The sequence below is a fragment of the Stegodyphus dumicola genome, chromosome 2, assembly GCF_044657685.1.
Source record: "Stegodyphus dumicola isolate Sdum_Otavi_A_Nest chromosome 2, ASM4465768v1".
NCBI classification, from domain to species: domain Eukaryota; kingdom Metazoa; phylum Arthropoda; class Arachnida; order Araneae; family Eresidae; genus Stegodyphus; species Stegodyphus dumicola.
In genome coordinates this window covers 47,222,315-47,237,636 of record NC_140769.1, presented here as the reverse complement: position 1 = coordinate 47,237,636, position 15,322 = coordinate 47,222,315, and the positions used below count along the sequence as shown (strand labels likewise).

Genomic DNA, 15,322 nt, shown 5'->3' with positions numbered 1-15,322 from the left:
TATCATCATTTTTATCAGAACCATAAACACTTTCGTTTTCAGATAACTCATCATCGTCATCACTTTCGGATTTTAAAAGCTTAAAATCCCAAAGACTATTCAATATTAAATCACAGTTTTTATCAGGATTTGAATCATACTTAAGATGTAACAAATTACACACAGAAATAAAATCATTTGCAGTAAGAGTTTTAAGTAATTTTTGTTTTGTTTCTTCAATATTAAAATCAGATGGAAAACCACAAAAGTTACGCAATCTAGCTCTATTTTTTCGATCACCTAAAGTTCCAAACACAATTTGATGTAAAAGTTTAATTGACTTAGTAGGCCCAGTCTTTAAAGAATCTGAAATTCTAGGAATAGAATTTAAGGTAGTCATCTTAATTCACAGTATCATAGAACACTATTCTTAGAAGTAACAATGTGGAAATAATCGAAACAAAACTTACTTCTCTTATTTTGTAATATTCATAATGCTTCTTCCTAGGCTCATCGCGGCCTGAACGCCCAAATCTGTAGAATCGGTACTTACTGTCTAGGAATATGATGTTTGTGAACTTACTTCCGATGTGGCTGTCTAGGGGCTAATAAACTAGTCCGATTTATGTAAAACTTGAATATTTAATGAAACATGAATAGTTGCAACAAACTACAAAGTAATTACATACGTAGAAGGAAATAGATGAGATTATTTACAGATGAAGAAAAGGAATCGCCTTTACATTCAAACATCTTTTAATCGCGTCATCGTCTTAATGGCGGAATTGTCTGAATTCTATCATCGAAAAAAGTAAAAGATTTATTTTCACAGCTTGTCGCGTAATCCGATTATAATGAACGATGCCATCGCACAATATTTGTATAATATTTTCTTCGTCCGAAAAAAAAACTAAATTAAAACATTTTAGTATGCAGACAAATATCCTCAATAATCAAAACGATCAACTATTTACTCGTAACTTTTCTATAACTATAGTGAAAATACCTCTCTAACTATAATTGTTTTTAAACTTTATGACAAATATTATATTAGAAATACTGAAAAGAATTTAGTATGCTCTGCCTTTCCGATCTAAGCATCGACTATTATACGATTTAATAAATAAAGTTGCTTGTAAACGGAAATATAAGCCATGCCATGTCTTACAATGAAATTCGTTTATTGTTGCAAATACGAAGATTCATATTTCACGAACTTTTCGATAGTTTTAGTACCTTATTTCGGTTCGGGCCAAATAGTTTACGAAACAGTTCAGCCTTAATCCATTTCTGTCCTCTTTGTCATAAATTAATTCTGAAAACTTTCGTTGCAGAACGATCGTGTTGCCTTAATACTGTGTCATGAAATCCTGGGAGTGATAAATGATACATTCTCAGAAATCTTGTACATTTAAGTTTTGAAAACATTTTACAATTCTAAAATTTCAAATAAATGTTTATTATCCATATGCGTTGTATAAAATCTTCTTTAACTCAAAATACAAGAATGCCCAGTAAAGTTTATTATGGGGAGTTAGAAAATAACTTTTCAGAATTTTTTTTGAAACTATAAAGGAAAATACGCAATACGTTCATTATATATACATACATCATTGCTTAAAAAATCAGTTCGTTTAATGGAAACAGTACAGTGTAACTTCATGTCTCAATTAAAATCGTTTTAAATTTTTTTAACATTTTACTTTGAAATGCAGGTGTGTAATAAATTTTATCGGATCGCATTAAATCAAATCCATTGCTTCTCATAATTCATACTTTTTAATGTATTACTTAATACATGATTTCTTATGAACCAGTGTTCATAAGAAATCAGTAACATCTATGTTGATGTAATGCATTATATGCATTACATCAACATAGATAATTATAATGCATTATATGAACATGCAGTTGCATGCATCATTACAGTTGATGTTACTGTAATGCGGGGTACATGTGTTATCTTCATCCTAAAACATCTGTGTTGGCAATGCGAGGGATAAGCTATATATTATATTATAGGATAATGCTATATATAGTTTAGCCGGGATTATAACGGCATGAAATTTTGTAGCTTGAGCAAAGCACAAGGTGGATATCTGAGTAAGCTACATTTTAATTTAACATCTTAAAAGAAAGAAATCGAAGATCTCTTATGGGCTCTTATCTGTAATAACCTTTTCAGAAGACTTTAGCAGATACCTCCATTCCATAAGGATTCCCAAGCGTATAATCAGCCTTTGTTATGCAAAGTACTTACATAAATACTGCATTTTAAATAGAAGAATGATGAAAAGATTTTAAAAACTAGCATGTTTAGTATTAAAAAGCAGTTTTTAGACTTCTTTCTCTAAAATGATAAAATGTAACGTCACTAAAAAAAGCACGTTTTCTTTATTAGCTTTCAAAAAAAGCTAAACCAAATTTCTGGGTTTTTAAACATAAACAGCAATTTGATGAACGAACATTAATATGATCGTTTTCTAAACTGTATTAGATGGATAGAAGTTTTCTCTACTTTATGGCGTTGCGATGATATAACCTATCTTATTTGTTTGAGGAAAATAAGAATATTTTAGAAAAACATGTTTTATTTGGAGCAGCTCAGTTTAGTATCTTTCTACATTTTAGCTTTCTGGCGCTTGTCCTAAGAGAGATGCGGGAAATTTGGCACAATAAAATATGCAGAAATTTTACTGGGCGAAGTGCACATTAAAATGAAAGATATAAAGAATAAATAACGTCCTAAATAATTAAAGGATTTCTAGAAGCAGGATTAAAATTTTGTGCTGCATATGAACATTAGCAGTTATGGGTGAATATGCAAGTTAGGTAAAATTCTCTCGAATGTATCCATAACACAAATGACATATTACAGCTATAAAATTGAAGGAAGGTAAGTATGATTTCATGCAATCGTGACAACTTCTCAGAACAAAAACCAAGAGTGTCAATGTAATCCTGAGAACTACTGTATGCTGCTTATACATTTTCCTAAAAGTTAGTGAACTTATTCTGGCTTTAAAAATAATCATTTCTTTAAAAATATTAAGAAAATCCAAATTTGGGGTATTTGAGTACATCTTTTATTTATATTGTCTTTTGATGCATCTATTTGCATTATTCGCGCAATAAAATAAAAGACTTCATTTACTTGAAAATTATCATCAGTTGAAAAATATTCTTTTGAATTAAATTGAGTTTATTATTCTTTAAACAGACTGAATGTAGATGTAATTAAAAGACTATTTACTAATGAAAACAAATATACTAATTTGCATTTTAGGTCGGCACTGTGAAGATCAGCTTGATCCTTGTGCATCAGAGCCATGCGCTTATGGTGGTACCTGTACTTCACTTCCAGACAATACATTCTCCTGTTTGTGTCCTCCTAACAGCTCTGGAGACATGTGCGAGATAGGTATTTAATCAATAACTTTGATTTATTGTTATTATTATGTTGAGTGACTATGTTATGACGTACACTTGCCGTTCATAAACTAAAATATAGCTCCTTAAGCATAAGTTTTAACTAAAAATGTGTCTAGTAAATTACCATAAACTTAATAAGCAAATATAACTGAATATACGTGTTGAAACAAATAGCATTAATTATATTTTCCAAAGCAATATCTTACATATAATTTACCCCCCCCCCAAAGAGTTGGAATGAACATTTAAGTGCTTTCAACAAAATATGTATTACTGATTAACTAAACATGTATTACTGCTACAGCAAAAACATATATTACTACTTACCTAATTTCTAAAAGATTTCAACGTATTATTGGTTTTTACCTCTTAAAAAAGGGGGTTCTCTCAGAAAAATATTCTATCGTGGCCAAAGAATAAGCAACAAACGCTGAAAGAAAAGGTACGAATGTAAAAGAGGGATTTAAAACATACAATTTATATATGAGATAGAGGTTGCATCGCCGAATGCAAATAGGCAACAAAATTTAACGTAAAATGCAATCCTGTAATCACACCACAACGCCTTAAAAAGGGGCATTCATAATCTATGTGTCAATTCGCAAACAGCGATAGTTCACTGTAATCCGAGATAACCAAAGAGGAAAGCAGGAGCCGAAGGCACCATTTGCACGATGAATTGTGTTGCAGAGCTGTTGGGAGATATTGCAGGCTACTGCAAGACAATCCGCTGTTGCAAGAGTGCTGAATGTGCATTGTAGTGTCATCAATAAGCTGTCTAATCGTTAGCAAGGGTATCAAAACCCCTGTGGAAGACGACGGTCTTGAAGCCGGAGGATTATCACAAACGCAGATGATCACTCCCCGTTGCTATATGCAAGACGCCATAGATCATTATCAGCACGACAGCTGGCGTCCCATGTCTGTGCTGCTGCAGGACGGCCCATATCCCGCCAAACTGTATTCCGACGACTGCATTAAGGTGGAAAGAATACCCGACGAAGTCAAAGCGCGGTTGAATTGGGCCCATGAATATCTCAAAATATCGCAGTTGAACACCAGAGTAGTGGGGCCATGTACCCTGTAGGATGAGTCTACATTTAACATACAGAACGACTCCCGAAGGGCAATGATGTGGCAGAGCCAGGAGCACGCTATCGGGCGTCAAAGATCGTTAAAAGAGACCATTACAGAGGATAAGGCTTACTTGTGTGGGCAGAGATCACAAAAAACGGCTTTTACGTCATTCTGAGTGGTTCTTCACAGCCGTCCAATATCGCGACGAAATTTTACGTCCTCTTGAGCGTCCTTTCACCGCTGAAGTGAATACCGAGGTGTTATTTATGAACGAAACGCCTGCCCGCATAGAGCTCAGGTTGCGCGGCACCGCCTGAGCTCTATGCTCTCTCTCAACATGTTAATCTATTCCACCTTTATGTGGAATAGATTAACTCTTTCGCATCGAAGTCGCCCAAACGCAAAAGTAGCTTCCTTGTTTCCTTTGGTCTTTCCTTTCCTTTGTTTACTGTTATTGTTTAGCTTTTGATGCCCGAAGTTGCAATCCCGTCCCAAGGGGGAACTTCACACAGTGTCAAAGCGTCGAAGAAAGAAGTTCTCGCTTTACTTAAGTATTGTTAGCGCTGTAGTATTCAACTTGTCATGGGGGAAGGAAAAGCATTCCAAGAGAAATTCTTAGATACGGGCGTTTTCGATGTGTGGGAAATTGAGATTTTGCCCTCTCTCGATGCGAAAGAGTTAACATGTTGGGACGACGAATAGCAGGTCGCAGTGTGCCATCAGGCATCCTCCAGGAGCTCCGACTCGCATTACTACAGGTATGGGTGCTACTATCCCAACAAACGTTCAACGACACTATTGCCAGATTCTCTTGACAGTTTTAAGCATGCATTTCCTTTAAAGGGTATCATACCCGTTCTTAGTGTTGTGTTTCCATCGCACATTTGTCAAACCCATTTGGTATTTCGTCATGTGTTGATCGTAATATAGATTTTTTGTACATCTTTGCTTTATTGTTTGCTATGTGGCCTAGTAACGCCACACCAACCTTTTCGATTAGTTTCACGCATATCATTAGACAGTTTTTTATTACCTGTTTTGCCTTTGTTGCTTATTTTTTAGCAGGAGTGTAAGAATTTAGCACAAAAGAAAATCTCAGATTGACTTAAATTACGGCACAATCTAGTCACATAGAAAACTCGGTCATTTTATCCGTCAGGATTTGAAATGGTTGCAAGGTGTTTGGAATGATATTGAAGCCGATAATCATTATGTTCTCTATTTTTCTTGGGACAATTTTTAAAAACATATGCTTGTTTGAAATGTGTGTAATAAAGTCCTTCCCATTATCCAAATGAATTGATGTCAGCCGTATATCTCACTTATAAATACACTGCTCAAAACAATTAAAGGATATTGCGATTTTAGGTGTATCTTGTGGCTGGAAAACTTTTTAGCTGATTGATACATGGTCGACAGACGTAGTAGGTTATATGAGCATAAATTACACATGTTTGGCAGAAAAAAATGCATTTTATTGCGCATTTGTGTACAAAAGGAAAAAAAAACACAATTTGTGCATATAAGAAAAAAAGAATAAGAAAAGGTGTTTTCTTCAAAGGAAATCATTTTCAGGGGGGTATGGTTTCCACGGACGGTCAGCAACGTTGAACACCTTCGAGACATGGAGTCAATGAGGCTATTAATCACGAGTTGGGGTATTCTGTCCCACTCTTCCAGAAGAGCTCTTTCCAGTTCTTGGGAGTTTGTGGGGGTGGTTGGCGGCCAGCAACTCGTCTTCCTAGAGCGTCCCAAACGTACTCTATTGGATTCATGTCTGGAGAACACGCTGACCATTCCATTCGTACGATTCCTTCCTCGAAAAAGAAATCCTCCACCAGGTTAGCACAATGTGGCCTGCAGTTATCGTCCATTAAAATGAAGTCATCTCCGATTGCTGCAGCGTAAGGGACTACAATAGGTCTGAGGATTTCATCCCTATATCGGCGACCAGTCAGAGGTCCATCTCGAATGATGTAGAGGTCTGTGCGCCCGTCAATGGAGATGCCAACATACACCAACACTCCCCCCACCGCCAAAACTGACACTTTCGTGCACGAACGCAGGATTATTCCCAATACCACGGTCCCTCCAGATGAAAATACGCCTATTATCAGGATGAACAGAAAAACGGGACTCGTGAGAAAAAAGAACATTGATCCATCCATTTCTCCTCCAGTTCACATGCTCTGTTGCCCACTCGCTGCGGTCGCGACGATGCCTTGATGTTAGTCTAACACATACCATCAGTCGGTGAGCATACAGACCTACACCATGGAGCCGGTTTCGGACAGTCTGAGTTGAAACCGTGGTGCCAGTAGCCGAGCGAAGGTGTTGTTGGAGAAGAGTAGAATTCATATTTCGGTGTCTCCGAGCCGTTAACACTAAATAACGATCTTCATTGGGCGTTGTTGCCCGTCTACGACCTTGCCGTGGTCTTCGGCCTGCACTTCCAGTTTCCAACAAACGGTTCCAGATCCTGGAAATCACACTTTGTGACACTCCAATGGCTTGCGCTACTTCGGCTTGGCCCCCTTCTAACCTACCAACAACTCTCCAAGCTTCTGAATCGGTTAAATGACTTCGCTGAGACATCGTACTCATCGAAACAAAGCAGTCACTGAATGCCGATCATCCTTGTCTTCATTGTCTTTTATTCAGTTGAAAGTCAAATTTCATTCACTGCCGCTGAAGCGACGTTTTTGACGTCGAATTCAAAATTAGCATACTCCACAGTTTGAAAATCAGAAAAATTTGCATTTGTGATTCTCTTCTTCCATTTTCGGCAAAAAAATTTCGCTTATATCTTTATTTTATATAAAACTTACAATATCCTTTAATTGTTTTGAGCAGTTTATTATATTAAGCTAACGCTATATTAGTTGTAAGGCTTTATTGCTTTGTAAAAACTGTTCTTAACTTTTTATTACCATTTAAGTTAAATTCTATCCTACCATTCTTGAGTCTTGTCACAATGTTTGCTCATATCAGAAACTTAATCCACATTTGAAGCCACGCTCCGTAGTTTAAAGTTAATCTTAACTGTAACAGTTCTAGAGTTTTTCCACGTTATTGTTCTAGCTGACTGATCATTATTTCCTACTTATCAACGGTTCATGACACTTGGAAAATGCTTTACAAAGTTAATGATACTGTAGCCGACCAGAAGTTTACTTTTGAATTTAGACTTTTAGTGTGAATAATTTGTATCTTAACAAACAGGGTTAGTTATTTTACAGTAATTTAAACATTTTAGTTTGTGTGAGCATTTTAGCTGCAAACTGACAGGATAATCACAAACACAAGTCAAAATTTCATTCTAACTTTAAATTTCATTGAAACACATTTAATTTTAACTTGGCTTGAATGTGTGTTGAGAATTATATAGTCAAGGGCGTAAACTTGTGAACCGATTAAGATAATTCTGTAATTAGCCGTTTGGTTGAATATTCATTTTAGTATAGAAGTTATAGAAATAAATACACCACTGAATATCGAGGCTTTTGGCTTCTTCTTCCGAAAAATAAATATAGTTTATTATTATTATTATTATTATTATTATTATTATTATTATCATAACTATTATTATTAATTTACTATTTAGAACTGGTAGTGATATATAAGTGTTCTACAAAAATTAATCTGTTGGTGATACACAGGATCTGGAAAAAACTTAATACATCCTACTCATAAATAGGGTGTCCCTGACTCTTTTTAACGAGTTAAACTCAAGTAAACTGGACATTCCAAATTCAGTGAAAGTGATTTCAGAGCTTCTTATCAAAAAGCTTAGAAAGTTATAATTTGTAACTTTGAAGTGAGGAGAAATAAGAGATAATAGTCAATTGTAGTGTTGTAAAGTATCTTCTTGCTTCTATGAATTAAATTCGAGAAATGCATTCACACGAAAAAATTACCACTTACACAAGATCAATTATAAATCGATTGAAGTACGCAATGCTTAGATAAAAAAATTGCTACAGAAGCCTATTTTTCATATTTGATAGAATTTCTGTCTTGTGAGGTGAGTATTATATAATAATTTAACAGAAATGTATAGCAGCTTTTTAAAGTTTAACATTCGTATTATGATGCATGCTTTACTCGTCGTTTTGATACTCTGAGGATTTACTGGAATACAAGAAACTCCGCTGTTACGGCCGAACAAGCTCGCATTTTGACATGATATATCGAGTAATAATTGCTTTTTCTGTTCTAAAACGCACATTGCCGTTATGGAATATGAAAATCATCTCAAAGCTTGTGATGCTCTGTTAGTCTTCGGATCTTGCATTGTGAGATGATAAACTTTATGGCGAGTAAAATCGGAAACGCTGAAGGTACTTCTAAGCATTTGCCTAGTGTCTCCTATCCCTCCAGAACTATTTACGGTTCCAGTTCTATGCCTGAAAGAAGTGAGAAGAAAAATACCATATTCTTGATTTGGCACACGTAGATCTTCGGGTATCTGAGGGACACTGTGGACTGTCTGAGGAACTGGGAACTCTAATGGTTTATCTTGCCTTTCGTACCTAAATTTTAGAGATGATCAACTGGGCATCTAAATTTGAGGGAATACAAATTGAAAATAATTTTAAATTCTAATTTAGACTTTGGTTTCGAAGCTCTGAGAATGAGAGTTATTATTGGTAATTCGTTTCATAGCCGTGCGTACATACTGTATTGCAAAATTGCAATTAAAAATGCCTTTATGTATTTTGTTTCGTTTCAAAACTAAAAATGCAAATCCTATTTATTTTCAGTTGATTCTCCGGGAGATGAGTCAAGTCTTACAATAGAATTCAGGGGTGACAGCTATTTAGAATTTCCGACTCTAAAAAATGTTGCTCAATCTTTCAGTATCGAAATCTGGTTTTTCACTCGGGCGCTGAATGGATTATTGTTGTTTAATGGACAGAAGCCTTCAGGAGTTGGGGATTTCGTCGCTCTTACTTTGCTCAATGGATTCGTGCAATTTACTTACAATTTAGGAAGTGGTACTGCAAACATATCGTAAGTTTAAATTTATTTCCTATATTATATAAAAAGTACTTCAATAGTACTATAGTACATAAGAAGTTCTCTGATGGTAAGTACTTCATATAATCAGATTATTTGTAAATATGTAATAATTTAATTAACTAATTCATATTCACATTTGTGTCATTCGAGTTTTTAACATTTCTTTTTCAAAAAAGCAATAATATTTTAATACTAATATAATATTATTATCATCATATGTAGGTTAAGTCAAATAACCATTGCTGTTATATGATTTTGAACTCCTTGCTTAAAGAAAGTATTCCAGGCTTTACGTTGAGCCAAATTAAATCCTGAAATATAAACATAATGTTATATACAAATTTAAAAAAAATTGGACTGAAAGAAAGGAATATAATTGAAGCAAAAAATTGCATTACTAGCCTTATTTTTCAGTTTATTATTTCAAGTTTTGAAGTCAACTTGAACTGCTTATGAGCAATTCAGTCTAACAATGCTTCTTTTAAGTTTAATAAATATTTTTTGCATTAAACGCATCTTTATGAACCTTAATAGGTTCAGTTATTTTCTTTATTTTTTAATATTTTAAAATTTTTACTTTGAATTCAATTTAATGTATTTTTAATCATTGTAAAACTTTCTCAAGAATTCAAAGATTCAGATATTAACTTTCCTTTCTTCCTTTCTTTTCTCACCAATTTAGCAATTTATAGTCATTCCACCATATGTTTTCATATGCATGTTTTTGTCCGATATCTGCACATGTATTCGGAAAGTATGCATGTAAAATTACCACTATTATAATGTCAGAATTTAATACAAAATTTTTAATTTTAGTATGCAACTTTTTTACCTGATTGTGGCTTCATATTATTTGTTTCCACTGGTTAGTTTATTTTTAATATTATGTTTCTGCCATTTTTTTTCCAAATCACTTTACGTTTAAATCATTAACATCACATTCCATTAATATTTATGTAGCTAAATAATTTGAACATAATGCTTTAGAAGTCCAATTAAGATCTTATATCATACCTGAATTCCAGTACATCGTTAAACTTTCCAATACATAGATACCTTAAACGATGTAATTCCAATACATCATTTAAGGTATTTAAGAATTATTTTAAACCTGGAAACTTTATTGATTTTATAAATATAGTTCAACTTTATTGTTTTTATAAATATAGTTCTGTGTTTAATTTTAAGCTGCTTAATTAAAATTGGAATTCAGTAAATTTTTTATTTTTATCTTCATATATTTTAAATATTTCTTTTTTAATTCCTTATGCTGCAGAACTATGGAGATGTTGAGGTAAATATTTATTTATTAGGTTTAGTAAATTAGAAATTTTAAGCTTATACTATGTGACTTCATAAAAACCACACATTTATATTTATAATTTTTATGGAATAATTAACTTCCTGCTTGGTCATTTCTATTAAATAAATGAATTTTAATTTGTTGAAGTCTTTGTCCTTTAATTTCTGTTGTATTGTTTAGTAAAGTTTGAATCATGGAGATAAACTGTATTGCATTTCTAGATAAGACAACATGGCTCGAAGAAATTATAAATAAGTGTATTAATACCTGTTTATTTTAAATGTACAATAATTAATTACATGAGTATTTTTCGTGTATTATCTGCAAGTAGTTTCCAATTTCATATGACCATCTAAAAAGTATTTTAACTTTCTCGAATAACTTTTTTTATTTAGTCAGTCTTTTACTGATACTGCTCTATTCTGTCTCAGCTTCTTAAATAACAAACCGCTACAAATAGTAACATAATATGCTAATAACAAGAAAAATAAATAATACGAGTAGCAACTTGAGGTATTCAGTAATTTCTGAACAAAATTTTATTTTTTTCGTCTACTTAATGTGATGTAGTCTGTTATATTGTGATCATAAAGCTGTCTATCGTATATTGAGGTATTTTTATGGCGTTTGTCTATTTTATGGGCAGGCAATAAAACCTCATATTCATGCAATTTTGTACGCAAATTTAGGTTAGCGTCTTCCTCTTTTGTATTATATATATTTCAGTTACATTTTAGTTAAAAGCAGATTAAATGAGAATTAAAAGACTAACGCATCAATTTTAAAATATTTTCATATCATTTTTTTTTCTCTTCTATTGGTTTTCTAACTTCTTGTTTATTTTAAAAGTATTAAAAATAAATTGCTTCAAAAATTCGTGTTTAATATTCTGTTCTATTCCTAGGAGTCCGGAACCGATATCGTTGGGCACGTGGCATTCTGTGAAAATTTCAAGATTGAACAGGAGAGGAACGCTGCAGATTGACAATGGTCCATTAATCCCGGGAAAGTCAAAAGTAAGTAGTTGATAATAAATCAATGCTGACAAAAACTTAGCAAAAAGTGGCAGCGAATTTAGTAGGAACTAAACGAAGTGTAAATACTCATCTATAAAATCATTCATCAGTCTTAGATTTTTCTGTAGTAACTGGCAAAAGATGTGCAGAAATTTTATGACATCGATACTCTTATCGTTAATGTAATATTTGTTTTCGTGTTCGATGACAAAAACACCTTCTCTGACATCTGATTACCGTATACATGTGGTATTGGCAGTGACAAAGTGAATCCAATTTAACATCTTATATCAAATTTGGCTAATGAACTTTACTGTAATCACAGAGACTCAATTCTGGAGGAATTAGCTATTACAGTAACGTAAAATTTAGAAGTTTAGTTTTCTGACAACTAAGGGATGGTTAAAGTTGTGAACTCTATGTTAGTAAGTACCGCTGTTCAAGTTAAAGTCAGATGTTCGTTCAGTGACCAGTAACTCCGGCAGTACAAATAAATAAATAAAATAATAGGGCGATAATAAGAAAAAAATATTTTAAATGTGAAATATAAAAATCTTAAACATTAATATATTTAAGAATCAGCAAACTTTTAATTTTTATTTCCCAAAGCAGTTCATTTCTAATTAACGATAAATTAAAACTTGTTTGTTAACTTTGACTTATGACTTTCCATAGTGGCATGTTATGTTACGCATATTAACGCATTCGTAACAAATGTAATGTATCAAAGAATTTAATATCCCACATTTTAAGAACTAGAATTTTCTTAATTCATGTCAGTTAAGCCTATAGGTACGTTATTTTCGATGAGCTAAGGTCCATCGACTTTCAAAAATTCTTTTAAAGCTAAACCTTCGGCGTTAATCAAATAAATGGGTCATTAAAATATTAATTTTACAGCATTTCACATTTTATTGCTAAGTGTGCCTTTACGTATTGTTGAATCAAAATATGGAACAGAAGAAATCCCAAACTGCATAGCAAAACGTTAATGCTGAAGAAAATGTAACAGTTATAGGTAGCGACTTTCATTAATGGTACAATCTTAAATAAGTCAATATCAGCAGTAAGAAGACGTAGCTTTTGCTGTAATTTTTTTCCGAAACGCTGAAAGTAAAGTAAAACACTAATAATAGATAATGAAATTGATCTTCTTAACACCTGGTTCATCGTAAGCCTATTTTTGTTTGAAGTCATCCTAATCCAGATCTTATTTGTCAGCGATCTAAGGTTGGAAAGAGCTTAGCGAAGAGAAGCAAAATAATCGCTAGCACAAAGCTACTTATCTTTTTCTTGCTTAATCTTCAGTTCACTAAATACCATTATTTATGCATCGCTGATTTTGTATTTGACGAGTTCTAAACATTTTCGATCTAGATTCAGCATGAATCCGAAAGCAGAAACACAACTTTAATTTCCGATGAAATTTCGTTGAAATTTCCAGATCCTTTTGTTAACATAAATCCTATTACTTGCTTATAATGTGTCTAAACATTTTAGGTAGAGACCTAGTCTTCAGATAGTGCGGCCCTGGAGAGTATACTGGTTAACAGATAGTGACTGTTAGCCTGAAACTAAGGTGTGACTTCTATCTTAAGTATTGGTTATGTATCCGTGTGTATCTTTTCCTCACTTCTGTGAGTATATTAAATGTCTGTTCCTTGGGGCGCATCCTGTACAACGTTCTCGGTAATGAGACAGCTAACTAACCGACAGATTAGGCTATTCTCGTCGAATCCGTTCCAGCAAGTGTCCAAGCTTTGAGCCAGAAAAGGGAGTTTGCTTAAATAAGTATATTTATCGCCATATATTTATTAGTGAAAATTATCACCTGTAGAATGTCATCAGTTTTAAAATTAAGCGCTCATGTTAATATATTAAAGTGTTCTTTATTATGTTCAGAAGTACAGGTGCTTTATTTGAATCTACTACATTATTAATTTTGATATAGAGGATTAAACTCATAAATTATGTATATTTGTATATTTATAAAAGCATATATTGAATATTAATACAAATATCAAAAGGAGTGTATTAAACTCTGTTATCAGATAAGAACGTTGTTAATCGTATTTTATGAGGTGAAATGGGTTTTCAGTTTTGGGTAACCGTAAGCAAATCAAGTACTTAAAAGCAAAGTAAAGACAATTTTTCAGAAATTTTAGAATTAGACAGTAAATATTTTAGAGAGTACGATTAAAATACTGTTGCTATCTTTTTAACCTTTTTTTTTCGAAACTCTTATTTCGATTAATTTTTTAATATTAGATACATATGTAGTTTTGCATCTTTCAGTTTTCTATTTGCAAACAAATATTAAAGGAAATTTGAAGGCTTCATTATCTTTACCCGTAAATACAAATATTTAATGACATAGCGCCTGAAATCCCTAGTAAAATACTTAAACGATTATTACTGTTTGCATTTAGCGCTGTTGATTTGAGCTGAAAAGTGTCTTTGAAATTAAGTTAGTAGTCTTGGAGTAGCTGAATCAGGCACAGAAGTTAATTTTTTCATGTGTGTAATTGGCCTTCGTGGCCGCATGCTTTCATGGAGGAAGCATTCGTATTCGAGAGGTTCGGAGCTCGAGTCCTGGGAAGAGCATTACTCATTATTCACGTCTCCTGCTTTTGAGAAAAATCCTAATGTCTCTACAGTGGCGCCTGAATTAAAAATGGTGGTGAATGCTGATTCTCCACCACCAGGATTTGGAGATTTTTCCCCTAACCCTCGTTCGTCCTTTAAAAGGGGAAGTGTAAAAGAGGAATTATATAAGATATTTTCTCCCTCCTTTCCACGTGCCTTCATGGTGTAATTGGAAATATATTCGAAGCGTATTCGAAAGTTCTAGAGTTCGAGTCCCGGCAAGAGCACTGCGATTTTCCTGTTTCGAGAAAAACCTTATGACTCTACACCTTTAATTGTTTTACATTGCTGCAATTACGTTTTAATCTGGTATTGAAAAGCACAGACCGGACATTAACACGTACAGCAGTGTAAGAAATTTACACTAATGCTTAGATTCAGTTAAATTAAGTTTAACCGCGTATCTTTTAATGTCTATATGCTTCAAATTCCTTTTCTTCTTTGAATCAGTTGTACCTTATTTTATATCGCATGCTCGTACACATAATCACGCATAAAGAAACGTGAGAAAAGGAATAATACTACAGTATTTTATGTATCAATACAATAACCTTTTTATCAGCCCTTTATAAAATTATATAAACACACAAATGTTTTACAAATGATCCAAATTAAAAGGTTACACTCGTTAAAAAGCTGCAGCTGTAAAATTCATATCTGAAGTAATATTTTCCCATCAAAAAATTAACATGTGCCCGTATGAGGTATATTATGCTTTTACACTCATTCATTTTTCTACACTGTTATTGCTTTTGTAGTATGAGTCATATTACACTAGCAAATATAAACTTAACATCAATCAAATATGATAAATTAAACTTAAAATCTTATTAGCTGTTAAAGTATA

General features: G+C 33.1%; 1 protein-coding gene across 1 annotated transcript in view; it reads left to right on the top strand.

Annotated features, from left to right (window-relative positions):
• LOC118193620 (agrin-like) overlaps window positions 1-15,322 on the top strand; it is a 777,240-nt gene that overhangs the window by 734,875 nt on the left and 27,043 nt on the right. Inside the window, exons 22-25 of the mRNA XM_085810647.1 lie at window positions 3,266-3,400; window positions 9,252-9,501; window positions 10,787-10,804; window positions 11,718-11,829. Of these exons, the coding sequence (XP_085666773.1) occupies window positions 3,266-3,400; window positions 9,252-9,501; window positions 10,787-10,804; window positions 11,718-11,829 (515 nt within the window). The remainder of the gene's footprint in view (window positions 1-3,265; window positions 3,401-9,251; window positions 9,502-10,786; window positions 10,805-11,717; window positions 11,830-15,322) is intronic.